The 18,368-nt window shown below is 40.8% G+C and overlaps 2 protein-coding genes across 2 annotated transcripts; one reads left to right on the top strand and one right to left on the bottom strand.

Moving 5' to 3' along the window:
- Window positions 1-566: 566 nt before the first annotated feature.
- On the bottom strand, window positions 567-5,457 carry bag3 (BCL2 associated athanogene 3). Its single transcript, XM_085478247.1, has 4 exons — window positions 5,200-5,457; window positions 3,089-3,424; window positions 2,623-2,967; window positions 567-2,480 (listed from the first exon to the last, which is right to left on the bottom strand). The coding sequence occupies exons 1-4, from the start codon at window positions 5,395-5,397 to the stop codon at window positions 1,755-1,757; spliced, it is 1,605 nt and encodes a 534-aa protein (XP_085334373.1). The 5' UTR covers window positions 5,398-5,457; the 3' UTR covers window positions 567-1,754.
- Window positions 5,458-6,963: 1,506 nt separating this feature from the next.
- On the top strand, window positions 6,964-18,345 carry tial1 (TIA1 cytotoxic granule-associated RNA binding protein-like 1). The gene is made up of 12 exons (XM_085478248.1): window positions 6,964-7,267; window positions 7,661-7,757; window positions 7,948-8,046; window positions 8,194-8,248; window positions 8,378-8,465; window positions 9,942-10,017; window positions 10,270-10,378; window positions 11,599-11,694; window positions 11,823-11,907; window positions 12,367-12,490; window positions 12,832-12,992; window positions 15,334-18,345. Exons 1-12 carry the CDS (start codon window positions 7,239-7,241, stop codon window positions 15,455-15,457), a joined length of 1,143 nt encoding a protein of 380 aa, XP_085334374.1. The 5' UTR covers window positions 6,964-7,238; the 3' UTR covers window positions 15,458-18,345.
- The last annotated feature ends 23 nt before the right edge of the window (window positions 18,346-18,368 follow it).

Raw genomic sequence — 18,368 nt, 5'->3', positions numbered from 1 at the left:
AAGGGCACAATACCACAGCTAAACCAGTACTGGGCTTAAATCTGAATGATAAATGCTTTCAAAATTAGGCGGTTATCTGCTTGAATAACCACCAGAGAAATATAATATAATCGTTAAACTCATGTTAGAGGTTAAGCTCATTCATCAGTGAAGGGCTCATTTTAACTGTCCACACCCATCCAGGAAAAAGAGGGCAGAAATGTTCCCAGTCATGATTCACTGTGAGCCTTAGGGAACAGGGAGGGAGCAGCTGACCTCACACTGTGTGATAACTGTTAATCTCACCATGGAAAAGTCTTTAGCAGGAAATAAGGCAGACTTAAGACAGCTGCCTACTAGGCACGGGACACGTTTGCATTGGAAATGGAGGATACACATACTTGTGTTTATTAAAATCAGGCTTGATTTGGTAGCTGGCCAAGTGGACATATACGTATACATATATACATATATACAATTCAATTACCTGGTAATTTTCTTGTCCTTGAGTAAACGATTAACATAAAAACATAAAATAAAAAGGCTCACACTTTGAGAATCTTTGGGAACCCAAGCATCAGTCAAAATTCATGTCAAAGTCATTTTATTTTCAGCCATACCAACGTGAATTTCTTTCATCAAAGCTACTAATAAACCGTGATCAACATTAAGCCACGATCTATAATTTCTGGTTAAGAGTGTTAGGCAGATGGCTTACAGTCTTGTTAGAGTAATAAATTACTACACAAACAGTGTGATCATAAAACTGACAGACTATAGTGTTTTGGGGGGTATTTTATCGCTGTTGGCATCTTTAAGGCTTTTAGGGCCATTTGTGTGTGTGTGTGTGCGTTAGTGTTATTACAGATTGTGGCTTTGGTAGTTATACAAGGACATTCTGACAATCTCTTAACTGCATCTCCTATTTAGCACCAAGTGCTGATTGTCTCACATCTCAAGTAAGATACAAATCTCACCCTCCATTTATTATTACACATTCATTAATTGTACCAAAATACTTCATATAATGATATAAATACTAATATCATGATTTGAAATAACGAGAAAACCAATTCACATACAAACACTCAAACACATCAATCAAAACTCCTTTAACTGATATACTTAAAACGAAGTGCTGCTGATTTTCAGCATGATACAATTCAATGATGGCAAAGTGCAAAGACAGCAGAATCAGTAATGCACCAAAAAGCAGCTTCTAATAAACATATTCACTGTGTTCTGTGACAAAGCAGCTCCAACATGGCCATGTGGCGATAAACGGGGAGAAATGCTTTCCTTGTTGACTCAGTTTAGCAGAGTTCTGCTTTAAAGCCCCGACGTTTGCACTTGTGTACAAACACGTGTACCAACTGGATTGTGAAAAGCTTCGTATGATATTCGATCAGACAAAAGGCAATTACACATGACATTTCTTAAGAAAATACTTATGCTTCTCTTCCATTTATTGAAAAAAGGCCTCTTATTTAACCCTTGCCTGGTATTTGTTGTCAACCAATAATCATGACGGCCGTCTTATTATAAAGACATCGGCACAACATAGAAGGCAACAACATTGGCTTGAAAAAACATGATTGCACTGAGCTACCATCAATTATGTGCTGAATGGCTGGACATACCAACACTGTTAATCAATGCATGCAACTTCCACAAATGCTGTAGGTAGAGGAGGAGGAGAGTTAGTCAGAGCAGACTTATCCACTATCAAATATACAGCAGGTAATCCCTCTTGACTCTTTTTATGAAGTGTGCAGTCATTGCGATGTCTCCTTTGTCATCTCAATGTTCTCCTTCATGCTGGGCTCTCCTTTCTGTCCCTCCATCACAGTCTCCTCCAGTTGCTCTAGTTCTTCCAGTATGGTCTGGACGCGACGGACTCCGTCTCGTCTCGCTTGCCGTACGTCTGAACGGCCCTCCGGGTCGACAGAGTCCAGCGCTAAGAGCTCTTTGGTGAGCAGCTCCTCCAGTAACAAGTATTTCTTATCATTCTTCTTCCCATCAAAGCACTTCACCTCCTGCTCCAGTTTAGCGACTCTTTCCACTATCTGCTGTACCTTAGCTAATCCTGGGTGGATGGGACCCTGAGCAGCTTGTCCAGCCTCTACTTTTCCAGGTGGGACCTCTGGAGGAAAAGATTTCGTGTCCTGGGGCTCTGGTTTTGGAGGTATTTGAACTGTGATGTCTGAACTGTGGTGTTGTGGTTGTTCAGGTTGCTGAGGCTGTGGAGACGTTTGAGGTGGTGCCTGCTGAAACTGCTGTGGCTGCTGGAACTGTTGAGGTTGCTGAGGTGGAGGCTGCTGGAAGTGTTGAGGCTGCTGAGGTGGAGGCTGCTGGAAGTGTTGAGGTTGCTGAGGCTTTTGGACGTCGGCTTCTGTGTGCATCGGCTGGGGGAGCTGCGTGTTCTCGGGTTTCTGCTGCATGCTTTGTTGTTCCTGCTCCATTTTCTGTGGCGGCTCTCTCGTGAGGATATGCTGCTGAACCTTAGAAGTCAAAAACAATTTATTGGAATCTGTCAAAATCTAGGCCACAGCATGCTAACAGGGAAATCAAAGCTTTATATATATCTGAAGAAAACAAAAAACAACAACACGCCAAGTGAATACACAGAAAAAGTAAAATTACCTGTGGCCTTTCTCCCATCACTTGTGATATAACAGGTGACTGGCTTCTGATGTGAGGAGGGAGATGAATGGAGGCAGTATCGCGGTGCTGAGGAAACAGAGTTGGCGAAGCCTGTTCCCGGGGGGGCTGCATTGCAGCAGAGTAGCCGGGCCATTCATCTGTCTGAAGACGATGGAAGGGCTGCTGATGTTCTGGGTAAGGGATGCGCTGAGAGTAAACTGAGGGATTTAATTGAACCTGTGTCTGTCCCCCTCCACCTTCATGAATCACTGGTATAGGGATATAACCAGACTGGAGACCGGTGCTGCTGGGACGTGAAGGTTGGTGATGCGTAACAGTATAAGCCTTAAAAATAAATGACCAAATTAAAACAGTCAAAATTCAGTAGTTGTTTGAAAATTGGAACATTTCTGCCTACTGTAAACATTATACTCCATCTGGTGGCACATTTAAACTCAATTCCCACCTCTGGTGTCTGTGAGACAGGCGAGCTGGTCTTTCCAGGCTCAGAGGAGGAGCTGTCTGACGGGCCATGTAAAGGCGATCTAGGCCTGCAGTGGAGAACCAGCGTTGGGGAAGGTGTCCGCCCGTCTGTCCGGATGTTCTGTGCAATGCTCGGCTGGATGTAGGAATAACACGGGTGCTGCTGCTGCCTCAGTTCTGCGCCTTCATGAAAGACTGGGATGGGAACATAACCTGGGCGAAGAATGGGATGCTTCATCTCCCTCACAAAGGTCTTCTGTGTCTCCTGAGGACTTAGTTCTGGCTGTATGTTGGGTCCATTTGCTGACACTTCTCGAACCTGAAACATAGCAATATAGCAATCTATATAACCTTATACTCAGATGAATTACAGTTGCTATTGTAGTTTATTGCAAATTTTAGGCATCGGTTGATTACAAAATGTGCTTTAATATATTTTTACCCAACTTATTCTTGCTCATGGGTGTGTAACAGAAGCAACATTACTTTTATATATGTTAAATATTCAGCTATAAGCTCGTCCACTTAAAGAGTTACATTTAAGTCCACGTACAACAGGACATTTTACGATGTCCCACTAAATGTTTTTTTCAAACTATTAAGGAATTTTAAAAAGGAAAGTGTTTTCCGTCCTGAGGTAACTGCAGAGGTTACAGTTTAAAATGTCACAATTTCGCAGAGGGATGCCAAAAGTATCACCTCATTGAATCTTTGATATGTGAACCCACAGGCTCTGGTGTGTTTCCCGTCAGACAGCTTGCTGTTTCCGTGATGAATATTATTGTTGATTGTTTCACAATCAGAGTAACATAACCTGGATGAATGTCCTGACTTATCCAACAACAACAGTTAGCACATCCTTGGATCTAATAATATCAGCCAAACATTAGGATTTTTACAGAGAGAGGAAATGTGGTTTGCTTTGATTGAAAAAAAAAGAGTAAATATACGAGTTCTTTCCACATAGCACAGTAAATTCTTTCTTGAGCAACATTTATTCATCAAATCATATACAATCCCAGGATACATTTGTATGCATACAAAAGTAAAATGTAATTAAAAGAAGGGGCTGGGTACTACAGTGTGACTAGTAAATCGATGCTTTAAATGTCCATTTTCTACTGCAGAAAGGCGCTTGTTTTCTATTAGTATTACTTTAGAATAGACACCTGCAGGTGACAGCTATGGATGGGTACAAGCAACAGGTCTGCCAGTTCAGCACTCAGTTAATGGCATAACTGAAAAGTGACAAAAGTTGTACCAGCTGCCCAAAACACACCCAAAGTAAACACCTACAAAGCAAACACTGCATTTATCTGTAAATCAGTGGCATTCTTCCAGTAGGACTAAAGTAATGAAATAGCCGTGAACGACCCTTTGCCCTCTGCCACTATGGGACACTCCACGCTGCCAGCACCATTGCACCAATTTTATCCCCCAACAGCTGTGTCTTTCTAGCAGATTCCTCTGGACGCTAACTTTGGACAACAGCGTCTCTCTCTCTGAGACGAAAGATTACCAGCTGGCAGGCTGTGAAGCTCACTTCAGCCCACGGGTTTTCTCTGCAGACCTGTGCGCTTTCACAACACGGTTTTTAATACAGCTGAATGCGATACGCGGGGGGCAGCCAGCGCCCGGCTACAGCCGTACACAACCGAAGCAAGTGGACCAGCCTCGATCCTTGTAAGGGAAAAAGTTTAATATGAGCAGGACGTCGCAGCAGTGTTTTCCACCGTGAAAGAAACACATTAAAATACCGGGGAGCTCATCATGGGTAGCCTTTTGCATGCTGCAGAGTGAGTCATCGAGTAATAATAGTGTTAGATCATGACTCGGGAACATATCAGAGTTGATCACCCGTTATAATGGGCTTATGAGCTGTCCGTGAGGGGGAGGCAACGGTGCCAAACAGGGCCTACGGTCAACAAGACTAATATATAACAGTGATGTAGCGCAAAGGCTTCTGCCGCTTTAACAACGCAACAAACCAAAACATGCACCACAACCGACGCACGTCGACAGAAAAAAAATAGCGGCGAAACTGCCGTTAGCCGTTACCGTTAACTAACCAACTTTATCCCGCCGCTCTTTTACCTTTTTCGTGTCGTGTCTCGGGTCATTCCAGGTTGTGGTGCGGTTGTTGTGGTCCACGAAGAAGGGCCATCCAGTCTGAGGGTCAATTTTTACTTCCCAACCGAGGGGGAGAGGGTCGTTGTCATTACTCGCCATGGTCAGCATCGGTGACTGTGTCTTCATGCCGTTCATATTGCTGGCTGTCGAGTACTGAGACATTTTATACGGGCGACGGACGCTTTAAAGATTCCTTCAAGTGACGTGGAAAAGTGGGCTGGAAGTTTCTCGAAATAGCAGGGTTAATGTTGGGGGCGGACAGCGCTGGATACAGTGGCATGGGTTCCCAGATTTTTTATGTCGCAGGCAGACCCCCCTCACATAGGCACAGAGTAAACCCTCGGTATTTATTTATTTTTGCCCACCCCACCAGGCAACCTTTTTTTTCATCTTTGCTGTAGCTAAATCACAGTGTCCTGTCTGGGCAGAGAAGAAATCACCCTTATGTGTACAGTGGGCACTGTGGACCTTCCTCAGTTTCCCTTGCCCCTGGACCATTTTCCAAGACAAGGGAATCCCAAAGTGTTTGCTTAAAAAGATGTTCTCCAAATAGATGTACTCAGACTCCCACGTGATAAATGCTGTCCAAGGGAACTCAGTCTGGGTTTGCATTGATTTGGTGCACAATTATGTAACTGGTGGTGTGATAAGTGTGGGCACAGTGACACGTCTAATGACTGATCTTTCTTAATCAAAGGACTACTCCAATTGTGCCCTGTACTACAAGGAAAACACCAGTGCAGCAAACCTTTGATTTCGTGGGATTAACAGTGTCACAAAGGTTCGACACATGGATTTTTAAAGGTGTTTGATATTTTGGACATTGCAGGCAACGCCATCTAATATTTGCATTTTGACACTCCAGAAAATACACACGTGATTGACAGTAATAAAATATGTGTATTAAGTAGCTTATGGGAGCAATTCGTTTTAATTGGATATCTGCCTGCAAGGAGGGGAAGCCAAATTTAATTGTTGCAAGCCTGTCAATTATATCACCGTTAATTACCCATCGCCACGCTTTTCTTAATCCACCTCAGACGGTTTCTTATGGCTGTAAAAATATCACGGTTGCGCAACACAAATTAGAGCCAGTAACATTAAAGAGTGAGAGTAACTAAAGTCTTTTTAAATGGAAAATTACTAGTAGACTTAAGAATGACAGGGGATAATTTTTTACGCATTTGTCCTTTAATAAAAGTCCTTCAAAATAAAAGCGCCCACCATGCGCCAAGTTTAAACCACAAGGAAAAAATAAAAATGAGGGGGGAAAGAAAAAAAAAACACAATGTCTTTGGCTAGTATAAAAAAGTACAATTCTTTGGTACTGTACACCCAGGGTTATCACAACAGTTCAGGCAATGAACTCAACAATCTTGTTATTCAACTTTTTTTTTAACATATATGTTGACATATAATTTCCTTCCATCCCCCACTCCACAACCACTGCCTTGTTGTGACTAAATATTTAAAAGAGTTTGTTAAAAAAGCGTGAATGTACAAGTCAAACGGGAAATTTCTTCACAGTGACATCTGAGCTCAGATTCGAGAAACCTCCTGGTGGTTCGCGCCACTGCCTTGAGCCGTCAAATCTCGGCATTAAAAACAAGCGTACCTTTGCTTTGCACTTCAAAATAAGAGTTTCGTATGCAGCTTCCTTTGCCAAAATGAATAAAATAAGTACACATTAGGTTTGCTCTTTTGGCTTTTTACAGTTAATTAAAAAAACTGTATCATTCAGAAGTAACGGTCTTTAAGAAATTTTCATTTTTTTACAATTAAGAACATAAAAAACCCTTTTATTACTTCAACCTTATGTGACGGGTCTCTTCCTGCACACGCACTTACGTACTCTGGACTCTCACAGTGTGACGTATGCCCTGGCGCCCGGTTAGCTAGCTTCTAAGCTAGTTAGCTAGTTGCGGTTTCTAATTGCCAGTTAATACCAGCTAGAACTAGCTAGTAAGTGGCGTTTTCTTCCCTGGTTACTCTCAGCATCGACTATGGACGACGAAACCCACCCCAGAACCCTGTAAGTAGTTTTTCGTGTCCAGCAGTAACGTTGCGTGTCATTAGTTTCGCTATCGTCGGTATTCGGTGGCTAAATTAGCTACCCGTTGTTTTCACAAACAACTGGACGACATAAACATTTAGCGTTTATGATCCACTACTGTCAGGTTAATTGACATAAGAGTTAATTAATAAGTATATGTGAGTTATATATACGTGTTAACAACTGTCTGTTAGATGTTACTAACATCGTTAAAAACAGACTACTGTAAGGAACTTCACTTCAAAAACTCATAATCCCCAATGATACTGTAATACCAGAAACGAAGTAGCCGTAGTTCACTTTTTCGAAGTAAATATAGCTGTAGCTTGTTTCCAGGAGTAAGTGGACTTCTTTTTATTTTTCCTCCTCTAGGTATGTGGGAAACCTCTCCAGGGATGTAACAGAAATTCTGATCCTGCAACTCTTCACCCAGATAGGACCATGCAAAAGCTGTAAAATGATCACAGAGGTAAGCAGCGAAGGTTGCTGGGTTATCTTGTTTTCTACGTTGTTGTCGTGTCCTAATGTTAACTCAAAAGTTAACGGCAAAGATAGCCTTCACTGTTGAGAAACCTGAAGACAATAAAAACATTTTCACTGAGTTGTAGTTTTAGTTGAGCCACACTGTTAATCTGTTGTGTCTGATCTTATCCTTACAGCACACGAGCAATGATCCCTATTGCTTTGTGGAGTTCTTTGAACACAGAGATGCTGCTGCAGCCCTTGCAGCCATGAATGGGAGGAAGATATTAGGAAAGGTGGGACATAGCTGCTCTAAAAGATTATATGCAAAGTTATTAAGTTTATTTGTTGTGTTAATGCTTCTCATCCTTGAATATCATACAACATTGTTTTCCTGATTCTTCTTCACAGTTTTAAGTGCTCTCTGTGAATTCTGTTTTCAGGAGGTTAAAGTAAACTGGGCCACTACTCCAAGTAGCCAGAAGAAAGACACATCCAGTGAGTGATCACCTATTGATTCCCCTACACCACCACGCACACAAACGCACGTACACTCTGCTAGAATCAGAGTCTACTGGGGATTGGCAAATAGTTTGTTTACTATGTCCGTGTTTTCTTTTGTACTAGATCACTTCCATGTTTTTGTGGGTGATTTGAATCCAGAGATTACTACTGAGGATGTCAGGATTGCGTTTGCACCATTTGGGAAAATATCGTAAGTTTTTACGTGTGTGTGTGAGTGGGAGAGTGTTTGTGTGTGTATTTTTTTCTACTTGTCTTATGTGTAATAGAATATGTTTCAGTGCAACCACTGATATTTTTTTTTCTTCCTCCCAGTCGGTTGAGAAACAGGTTTTATAGGTTGTAAAGGTGAAACAGAAAGTTGCATTACACATTGAGGCCTGCATTTCTGACACAATCTTTTTGGATGAAAGACAATTATGTTTTTTTGTCAAGGACTGCAAATTGGCGCTTTGTGCACACCTTTTGGAGAGAAAAACGAACCAGACAACATAATGAATGTGTAACAGGAAAGGATTAACACTAGAATAGAATAGAATAGCATAGAATAGCCCTTTATTGTCACAAAGAGTATTGCTTACATTGAGTAGAAAAGGCCCCACATCGATGCATGTAAACATACTTAAACATGGAGTAACTTATACCTTTAAAATCATGTCGTTGTTGTTTTTAGATATAGAGTGGCGACACATTTGCATTGACAGTGTGGTCGGTCTATTATGTCTTTATTTTTATGACTGAACTGTCAGTTTTATATGCATATGTAGGGTGTGGTAAGTAAACTGTACAGTATGTTAGCAAAATGTAAGCTGTGTATATGTACCTGAACAGCTTTTAGTTTTGAGTCTCAGTGAAGTAATAGCACTTTGGTTATTTTACAGAAATGCTCATAGGATTGGACAGGAGCTTGAAGGCTAACAGCAAGGAACTGTTCACTCTGGAGACTCAGATGTAGTTTTTTTCTCTATTTATTCCATTCTTTCCATATGTCTTTATTTGTAGATGCCATGTATTAACATGACCTAGCTTAGATTAACAAATTCCAGTACAAAATGTCTTCCTCTAAATCTGTGTTTTGTCTTATTTTTGATTTGCATAGTGTTGTTTGTAGTGCCATGATCCTCTTCCAAAAATTCTGAAAATGTCAATTTCTCAAAATTTGCAGCTCCCCAAACTCCATACTCCATATTGGTGGTAAAGAATTGACCAGGAAAAATAAAGAAATCTGTTAACAGGCCATGTATGCCGTTTAATTCCTTTTTTCTCTTTTTGATATTTTCTATTTATCTCTGTCTGTAGTAAGAGTACAAACAGCAGCTTATGAGAATGCATGGTAATCCATAGCCATTTGCTTTGTGATTTTTAAATCTGTAGCCTACTGTTGTGAGGACTGAGCAAACAGTGGTGCTCTAGTGGTAAAGATCCATTAATACATCAGAAATGATTTAATGACAGTACTGTAGGCTGCATGTATTTGTACTTGTTTTGCAAGTGTTGCTTTGAAGTTATATTACGAGTCAGTACAAGGTCATGATAGCTAATTTAGCTTAATGTAGGGCAGAGTAGAGGATTCACAGTTCATTGTGTTTTGCGTGGTTCCTTTTTTTGTTTTAGTGTAGAAGATTTAAACTTCAAAGTGCGCTGAAGTTGTTCTCATTTCTCCTTCCAGGGATGCCCGAGTTGTGAAGGACATGACGACAGGCAAATCAAAGGGGTATGGATTTGTGTCCTTCTACAACAAACTGGTAAGGCTCCAGTGCGAGAACACAGACTGAAGGTTATTTCTATTTTCTGTTTCTTATCCTACTTGAATACATTCAAAACTCAATTATTAATAGTTAGTCTTATCACAACTACAAGCATCTAGCATTACTAGTTTCCTATTTTAATCACCAGTTTCAGTTACTATTTTAAAATTAAAAAGAGTCATGCATGGCCACAAATGAGTTTTATAAATCTATCAAATCCATGAGTAATCGTTTGGCTTGGGTTTGCAGGATGCAGAGAATGCCATTATTAACATGTCGGGACAGTGGCTCGGAGGGCGCCAAATCAGGACTAACTGGGCTACGCGTAAACCTCCAGCTCCTAAGAGCACTCAGGACAGTGAGTATTGTCACATATCCAGTTTCGGCAGGTGCTATAATTACAAACTAACTGGGCACTTCAATAGGTATACCTTGCTAGTATTGGGTTGGACCCCCTTTTCCCCTCTGCCCGAGCATCAACAAAGTGCCTGAAGGATTTTAGTCCATATTGATGTGATAGCATCACATGTTTGCTGCAGATTTGTTAGCTTGAATCCATGATGTGAATCTCCCGTTCTACCACATAAGATATGATAAGCTTTGTTGTTCTAATTCAGGAGGGTTCCATACAGAAGAGGATTATGGCCACTGGGGAAAAAAAAAAAGAAGTGAGCACGTCTTTTTTCTGCCTTCTTTTCCAGAATTCTGAGAAAAAAAGTCAGAATTCGGGAAAAAAAAGAAGACGTGCCCACTTCTTTTTGGCCCCAATCCTCTTCCGTAGATTCATGCATTCATGTTTTTCACACCAAATTCTGACCGTACCGTCTGAATGCTGCTGCAGATATTGAGATTAATCAGATCGGGAAACGGTCCAATCTTCTGTTTTCTGGTTTTTGGTGTATTGTAGCTGTGTGAATTGTAGCTGACAGGAATGTCATCCGATGCTGATGTAGCCCATCTAGTTGAAGGTGGTGCATTCACAGACGCTCTTCTGCCAACCTTTATTACAATGAGTAGTTAAATGAGTTACTGTTGCACTTTTGCTCAGACAAATGATACTCATTGGATATTTTAGGGTTTTTTTAGACTTATCTCTGTAAACACTCGAGATGGCTTTGGGAAAATTCCAGTAGATGGAAACTCAGACCAGCTTGTCTGGGACAAACAAACATGCCATGTTCAAAGTCACATAAATATATTTTATTCCCCATTCTGATGCTTGGTTTACTCAAATGCATTGAGTAGCTACCATGTGATTGACTGATTAGATATTTGCATTATCAAGCAGTTGAACAGGTGTACCTAATAAAGCAGCCAAAGAGTCTGTTATCAACACATTTTGATATTGTATTTAAATATAGAAGAAACTCTCTTAAGAATAAATTCTCTTAATTTCCTTCACTTTTATCTTCACTTTCACCTTTTCATGAGTCACATTTGGGTGTAGTTTGATTTTTTTTAAAAATAGCAGCGCTTTTATGGGCATAAATTGCAGATTTGATTTGGATTTTATTATCAGCATGAACTAAATGTGTAAATTATAATCATCTATTTAAAAATAATCTGTTTTTATTTCAGATGGTTCAAAGCAGCTGAGGTTTGATGATGTAGTGAATCAATCCAGTCCACAGAACTGCACTGTGTACTGTGGAGGGATCCAATCAGGGCTATCAGGCAAGTGTCACATTCTATAGATGCCATTGTTGCACCCTCTAGTCACTTTGTAATAATAACTTTTTAAGTTGCCTCCAATGAACTAACCTTGTAAACCCTTTTTTTGAACTCTTGTTTATCTTATCCAGAACATCTAATGCGACAGACCTTCTCACCATTCGGTCAGATAATGGAAGTCCGGGTTTTCCCAGAGAAAGGATATTCTTTCATCAGGTAATACTTGATTCTGTTGCAGCATTTGGCCTCTAGGTGTCAATACAAGCACACTGCATGAGTCAGAGACCATTTATACCTTATTCAATGTCAGCGATAGTTGCTGTTATGTTTATTCAGCGTTCCTGCTTGTAGAACTCTGGATAAGAGAGAAAAATATCTCCACGTTGTTGTCCCTATGCAGTTTTCCAAAGCATTTCTAAAGTTTTTTAGTTTCGATGTGCATGTGATGTTATTAAAGGAAGTTATTTAACATGCTGGTAAACATGTCCCTGTCTTAATGTTAAGTATAGGGCTTAAATTATTTATTTTCATTTTAAACTCCATCCAAGCTTAGCAGGAAACTTGGTTCTTTTTGTAATATGATATCAAATATGGTCTCAGCAGTATGAAAGTGAACTCCCCCTGTGATTTGTCTGGTAGAAAATCTGACTTTCAATCTACTCTTTTGCTTTGAAGGTTTTCCTCCCATGACAGTGCTGCCCATGCCATTGTTTCAGTAAATGGCACAGTCATTGAAGGACACGTAGTGAAGTGCTTCTGGGGCAAAGAATCACCCGACATGGCAAAAAGTCCACAGCAGGTAGAGAGAACGTGTGACATAAGTGGTGTTAAAATGTGCGTTTTATATGTCACAATTGGTAGGAATGACTACACACTAGTCACACTAGAATCAGAATGTAGTTTATTGATGTCTTAACTTCCAAACCACAAAAACACCCTGAAACTCGTGACTTTGTCCACTCTTAAAATAATCTTGCTTTTAAGCCAGAATATAGAAAAAATGACACAAAAAAAGGAAGAGGAAATTTACTCATCAAAAAGGTTTCTAGTGTCGTATTTTTGTTGTGTTATTTTTGCTGTTGAATAAACGGGTAAGAGATTGTATATTTACTCACATTTCTGTCATCTGATGTCCTTCAGGTTGATTACAGTCAGTGGGGACAGTGGAACCAGGTCTACGGGAATCCGCAGCAGCAGCAGCAGCAGCAGCAGCAGTATGGGCAGTATGTGACCAATGGGTGGCAAATGCCCTCTTACAACATGTATGGCCAGACATGGAACCAGCAAAGTTTTGGAGTAGAGTGAGTTTGACTTTTGATATTTTGTATAACTACACTGTTTCACTTAAACACCACTTATTATATTTTAATAAAGAGAAGAACTGTCTCTTTGATTTGTTTTCAAAGTCAAAGTCAAAGTCAAAGTCAACTTTATTTGTCGATTCTGCCACATGTACAGGACATACGGAGAATAGAAATTGCGTTACTCTTCACTCCCTAGATAAATAGCAAATGAACATTTAAATATATTTAAATATAAAAGTGATTAAAAAATGCAAGTAAAATAATTAAAAAGTAAAAATTTAAATAAATACAATTTTACATATAACAAGAAAGCTATATAATATACAATATAATGGGTAAGTGACATTGAGTGTAAACCAGGCAGAGTAGTGCAAATAGGCAAATAGTGCAAATGGAGATTTGGTAATGTACGGTAAGAGAAAGTGTAACAACAAAGTCTTATGAGGTAATGGCAGTCCAATGCTCCACAAAGTGACTGGTAACTGGTGCAGGCCAGTGAGTGAGTCAGAGAGTGTGTGTGTTTGTGTGTGTGTGACAGAGTTCAGTGAGACCGTGGAGGAGAGAGGGGAGAGGGGGCAGAATCGGGAGGGAGTTAAGCTTCCTGACAGCCTGATGGATGAAGCTGTCCTTCAGCCTGCTGGTCCTGGCCTGGAGACTCCGCAGTCTCCTCCCCGACGGCAGCAGCTTGAAGAAGCTTTGCATTGGGTGTGTGGGATCAGCCGCTATGCAAAGGGCTTTTTTAGTGAGACGGGTGCTGTAAATGTCCTGGAGGGAGGGGAGAGAGACACCAATGATCCTCTCTGCAGCTCTCACTATGCGTTGGAGGGTTCTATGACAGGACGCATTGCAGGCTCCAAACCACACAGTGATGCAGCTCGACAGGATGCTCTCGATGGTGCCTCTGTAGAAAGTGTGCATGATGGGGGCTGGTGCTCCTGCTCTTCTTAGTTTGCGGAGAAAGAAGAGACGCTGCTGTGATTTCTTGGCCAGTGCTGTGGTGTTGTACGTCCAGGAGAGATCCTCTGTGATGTGCACACCCAAGAACTTGGTGCTGCTCACTCTCTCCACAGACGCTCCGTCAATGGTCAGAGGAGCATGTTGGGTGTGCATTCTCCTGAAGTCCACAACAATCTCCTTCGTCTTCTCCACATTCAGAGAGAGATTGTTGTCAGCACACCACGTGGCCAGGCGTCTCACCTCACTTCTGTAGTCGGTCTCATCCCTGTTGCTAATGAGACCCACCACCGTTGTGTCGTCCGCAAACTTGATGAAGAGGTTGGAGCTGTATGATGGGGTGCAGTCATGGGTCAGCAGAGTGAAGAGGAGGGGGCTCAGCACACATCCCTGCGGGGCCCCCGTGTTTAAAATGATGGTGCTGGATGTATTACTGCCAACCCGTACTGCTTGAGGTCTTCCGGTGAGGAAATCCAACAGCCAGTTGCACAGTGAGGTGTTGAGCCCCAGCTGGACCAGTTTTTGAATGAGCTGTTGGGGGATTATGGTGTTGAATGCTGAACTGAAATCTATGAACAGCATTCGAACATATGAGTCATTTTTGTCCAGGTGTGTGAGTGCCGAGTGGAGTGCAGTGGAGATGGCATCATCGGTTGAGCGGTTGGGCCGATAGGCAAACTGGAAGGGATCCAGGGAGGGGGGCAGGACAGTCTTGATGTGTTGCATGACTAGTCGTTCGAAGCACTTCATCAGGATGGGAGTAAGTGCAACAGGACGGTAGTCATTAAAGCAGGAGGGAGATGACTTTTTTGGAACCGGAATGATTGTGGTGGCTTTAAAACATGTGGGGACGACAGCCTGGATGAGTGATATGTTGAAGATGTCTGTGAAGACATCAGTGAGTTCCACTGCACAGTCTCTCAGTGCACGACCAGGAATGTTGTCAGGACCCGGAGCTTTATGTGCATTGATCCTGCTGAGGGATCTCCTCACGCTGTCCGGTGACAGAGTCATCACCTGGTCACCAGGAGGGGGTGGGGTCTTCTGTGCAGTGGTGCTGTTTTGGACTTCAAAGCGAGCAAAGAAAGTGTTCAGCTCGTTCAGCAGGGGGATAGTGCTATCACAGGTCTGTGGTGGGGGCTTGTAATCTGTGATGGTCTGAATGCCCCGCCACAGGCTCCGTGAGTCTCTGCTGTCTTTGAAGTGATGAGATATTTTCCTGGAGTACTGTCTCTTAGCCTCTCTGATGCCACGGGAAAGGTTGGCCCTAGCTGTCCTCAGGCTTGCCTCGTCTCCAACTCTGAAGGCAACATTCCGACATTTTACAGCACACTTGATATTTTTGTCCATATTTGCACTAACTCGGTAACTGATATCATTTCAGGCAGTCCCAGTCAACAGCCTGGATGGGAGGCTTTGGATCTCCATCAGCCCAGGCCGCAGCCCCGCCTGGTACAGTCATGTCCAGCCTGGCCAACTTCGGCATGGCTGGCTACCAAACGCAGTAAGAAGGCCCTAACCTCAATGTAATACCAAGGCGACACAGCATTCTTACATTTGGACAGCTGCTGTGGTAAAAGAAGGGCGGGGCCATATTCACAAAGCCTTTCTAGCTAATAGTTGCTCCTACACAATTACAGTATACAACAGAAGGGAGCACACCCCTGTGCAATATTACATAAAGGTCAGGTGATCAGAGCTGTACTGTCCAACAGTAATTGTGTTACTTCTGAGTACAGCAGTATGGTATTTGCTCTCATGCAAAGTTAAAAATGAATGGTAGATATTTCCTTTATAATAAATGTGTTTATATAATATTTGCTTTTCTTCATCAGAGGAAATACCCTATACGCAATAATGCTGTTAGTGATACAGTTTTGAATCTTTTGAAATCTAGGTAATATTGTACAGGTGTGTATTCGCTTTTGGTGTAGAGTGTATGATTTTAATCACAGTCAATTAAACTCAAAACACTTAAAAAAAAAAAAAAAGTTTGTTCCATTATTATTCCTAATTCTGTTTTAAAAGAGGGGGGAAAAGTGCTCTTGGGCTTCTCAAGTAAAGCCAAACCAACTGTTTTTGTCTGAGTACGTGTTTAAGGACACACCGTCCTTATGAGTGCTAGACCATGTGAAACATCGAGGATTCATGCCTACAGGGTAGAGATCTTGGCACAGAGACAGAACTTACAATGCCTTTCCTTTCATCACACATTTAACAGGTTGACCAGTGGGCCAACCCATTAACCTCCTAGGACCTGGCGTCCACATATGTGGACATCACATTTTGGGTTATTTAGACCAAAATACTGAATTTTGCTCTACAAGGGCCTGATATCCACTTACAAGGACATTATACTGCTACTGTTCTATCAAAATTTTAAACGAATATCCTCATATTTGGCTCTTATTTTTCTTAAAAACAAAAATAAGGTTAAAAAAAATCTGGTAATTCTTTGTTTTTACATTCATCGGGCCCCAATATGTCCAAATATCAAAGAGAAATCAAAATGCATGCCGTGGAAGAGTTCGGGTCTTAGGAGGTTAAAACATCAATTTAGTACAAATTCTTTCATATTTTACAAAACAAAAGGGCCTTAGAGAAAATGTACGTGTAACATAGCGCACACTTTTTAAATGCCACTATTATAATTTTTTTTTTAATCCATCAGCTCATGAGGATTAAAAACCGTGAAAACCTCAAACATACCAACATTAATATTTAAAAACCAAACTATGGCAATATTTTTTTTTTTAGGTTGAAAGTTTATTTTCTGGTCATGCTTGTCATTTTAGGGCGTAAAACAAGCCTTCATGCGAGTTCATGATAGATTGAGCAGGTAAATCCTCCATGGATTTGTGCTACACTCCACTGAGCCGCAAGAATGACCCACTCAACATTGGTCTGGATCTTCAGGGAATAAAATATCCAGACTTTTAGTCCTGTTTTAATATTTTAAGTCAAAAATGCTTTGTGAATAGAGGCCCTGGAATGGTAGTTTACCTTTCCATTATATGTGAAGAAACTCTCTGTACAACAACTGTGGCTTTAAAGGAGATTCGGGTGGGAAATGGGATTGTGTACCAAGAAGATTTCACCTACACAGGTCTAAAAGCAAAAAATTATTAGAATTTTCATGTTTTTTGTTGTTGTCGTTTTTGTTTTTTAAATCCGATTCCCAGACTTCAGTGAATTTTAGTTTACTCCGTACTGCAGCCAAGATGGACTAATTCATAATGTCTCAAAGGAACGGCTGCAGCACCCAGTCTCTGTATATAGAAAGTATTGTAAAAACTGCTTAACCCCCCCAAACTTTGTAAAGGTAACAAACCCTGCTGTGCTGATTCTGGGGCTGGTTTCCTAGAGGAATGCTGACTCTTAAACGTTTTTGTCCGATTCTTCCTCTGTGTTAATGCCATCATTTAAAACCACTTCTTTCCAGTGGCTTTGAATTTTCTGCATAGAGTTGTAGAGTGAATTTTGTACTATAACCAGCCCTAGTTTTATTGCATAATTCAAATATTATGGTTTAATTACCCACTAGCATAAAGAAAAGCTCCAATGTTTTAGGGTCACAAAGAATTATTTTACTTTTATTCTGAAAGCGGAGGGTCTCCTAAGTGCACGTATTACTGTTTTGTTAATGTGGCAGAAACTTCCCCTTACGCATTCTGAGTTTTCGGTTTAAAGAATATTGACACGTCTCGGGTAAATCATAAAACCCGCTGAAAAATTACGACAGAAGGATTTTTCTCAAACATCCTGCAATTTTGGATTTTATTTGTGTTTGTGCCATTTGTACAGAATATCATACTCCCTGTTTGCTACCTGCTCGTTCTGTAGTGCTAGCCAACAAACCTGATACAGATTTTGTTTGTTTTCATTTGCGCTGGGGTTTTCATTGAATTAAACAGGGTCTTGTTTGTCTAGAGTGTAAATACAAACCTTGATCACAAATCCTCAAAACTTAAACTGATGTAGATACTGTAGGTAGAATGTTACAAAGTTAATCTCCATCATTAAATTTAAGCAATATAGTTTGTGAATGAGCCTTAATTGATTTGTTGGTAAATTCTGAATTTGTTATTTAAAGATGCTCCATTTTAAATCTAAATTATCTTCCTTTTAATTTTTCCTCATTTTAAGTTTTGTGCCATTTTCAGGATGTAGCAGGAAGCAGGTGATGTATCAACTTGAACTGCACGCTAATGACATGTAATATATTTGTTGCTTAAACTATTGAATGTAATGACGATTTGCTTTTTTTTGACCATTATACACATAAATTGAACAACAGAAGTGATGTTTATATAATAATAAAGGATTGAATCGATTTCACATTTAATGGAAAAACTCAACAAAGTCACGTCAAATAAAGAAACCTTTGAACCTTTGAGTGTTCGGTACATTTATTGAGGA

The sequence above is a fragment of the Copadichromis virginalis genome, linkage group LG13 (assembly GCF_057382275.1).
Source record: "Copadichromis virginalis isolate Kocher_CV1m ecotype Utaka linkage group LG13, C_Virginalis_male_GT1.1, whole genome shotgun sequence".
Classification (NCBI taxonomy): domain Eukaryota; kingdom Metazoa; phylum Chordata; class Actinopteri; order Cichliformes; family Cichlidae; genus Copadichromis; species Copadichromis virginalis.
The sequence above is the reverse complement of the archived record's forward strand: the minus strand, read 5'-3'. Positions and strand labels throughout refer to the sequence as shown.

Bases quoted from the DNA above. Each gene is read 5' to 3' on its own strand.
- tial1 (XM_085478248.1), top strand. From the start codon at position 7,239: ATGGACGACGAAACCCACCCCAGAACCCT. The intron at 8,047-8,193 runs GTGGGACATAGC...TTCTGTTTTCAG, and splicing joins GGAGGAAGATATTAGGAAAG to GAGGTTAAAGTAAACTGGGC. The intron at 11,695-11,822 runs GCAAGTGTCACA...TATCTTATCCAG, and splicing joins GATCCAATCAGGGCTATCAG to AACATCTAATGCGACAGACC.
- bag3 (XM_085478247.1), bottom strand. From the start codon at position 5,397: ATGTCTCAGTACTCGACAGCCAGCAATATGAACGGCATGAAGACACAG. The intron at 3,425-5,199 runs GTAAAAGAGCGG...GCTATGTTTCAG, and splicing joins CGAGACACGACACGAAAAAG to GTTCGAGAAGTGTCAGCAAA. The intron at 2,968-3,088 runs GTGGGAATTGAG...TTTATTTTTAAG, and splicing joins CTGTCTCACAGACACCAGAG to GCTTATACTGTTACGCATCA.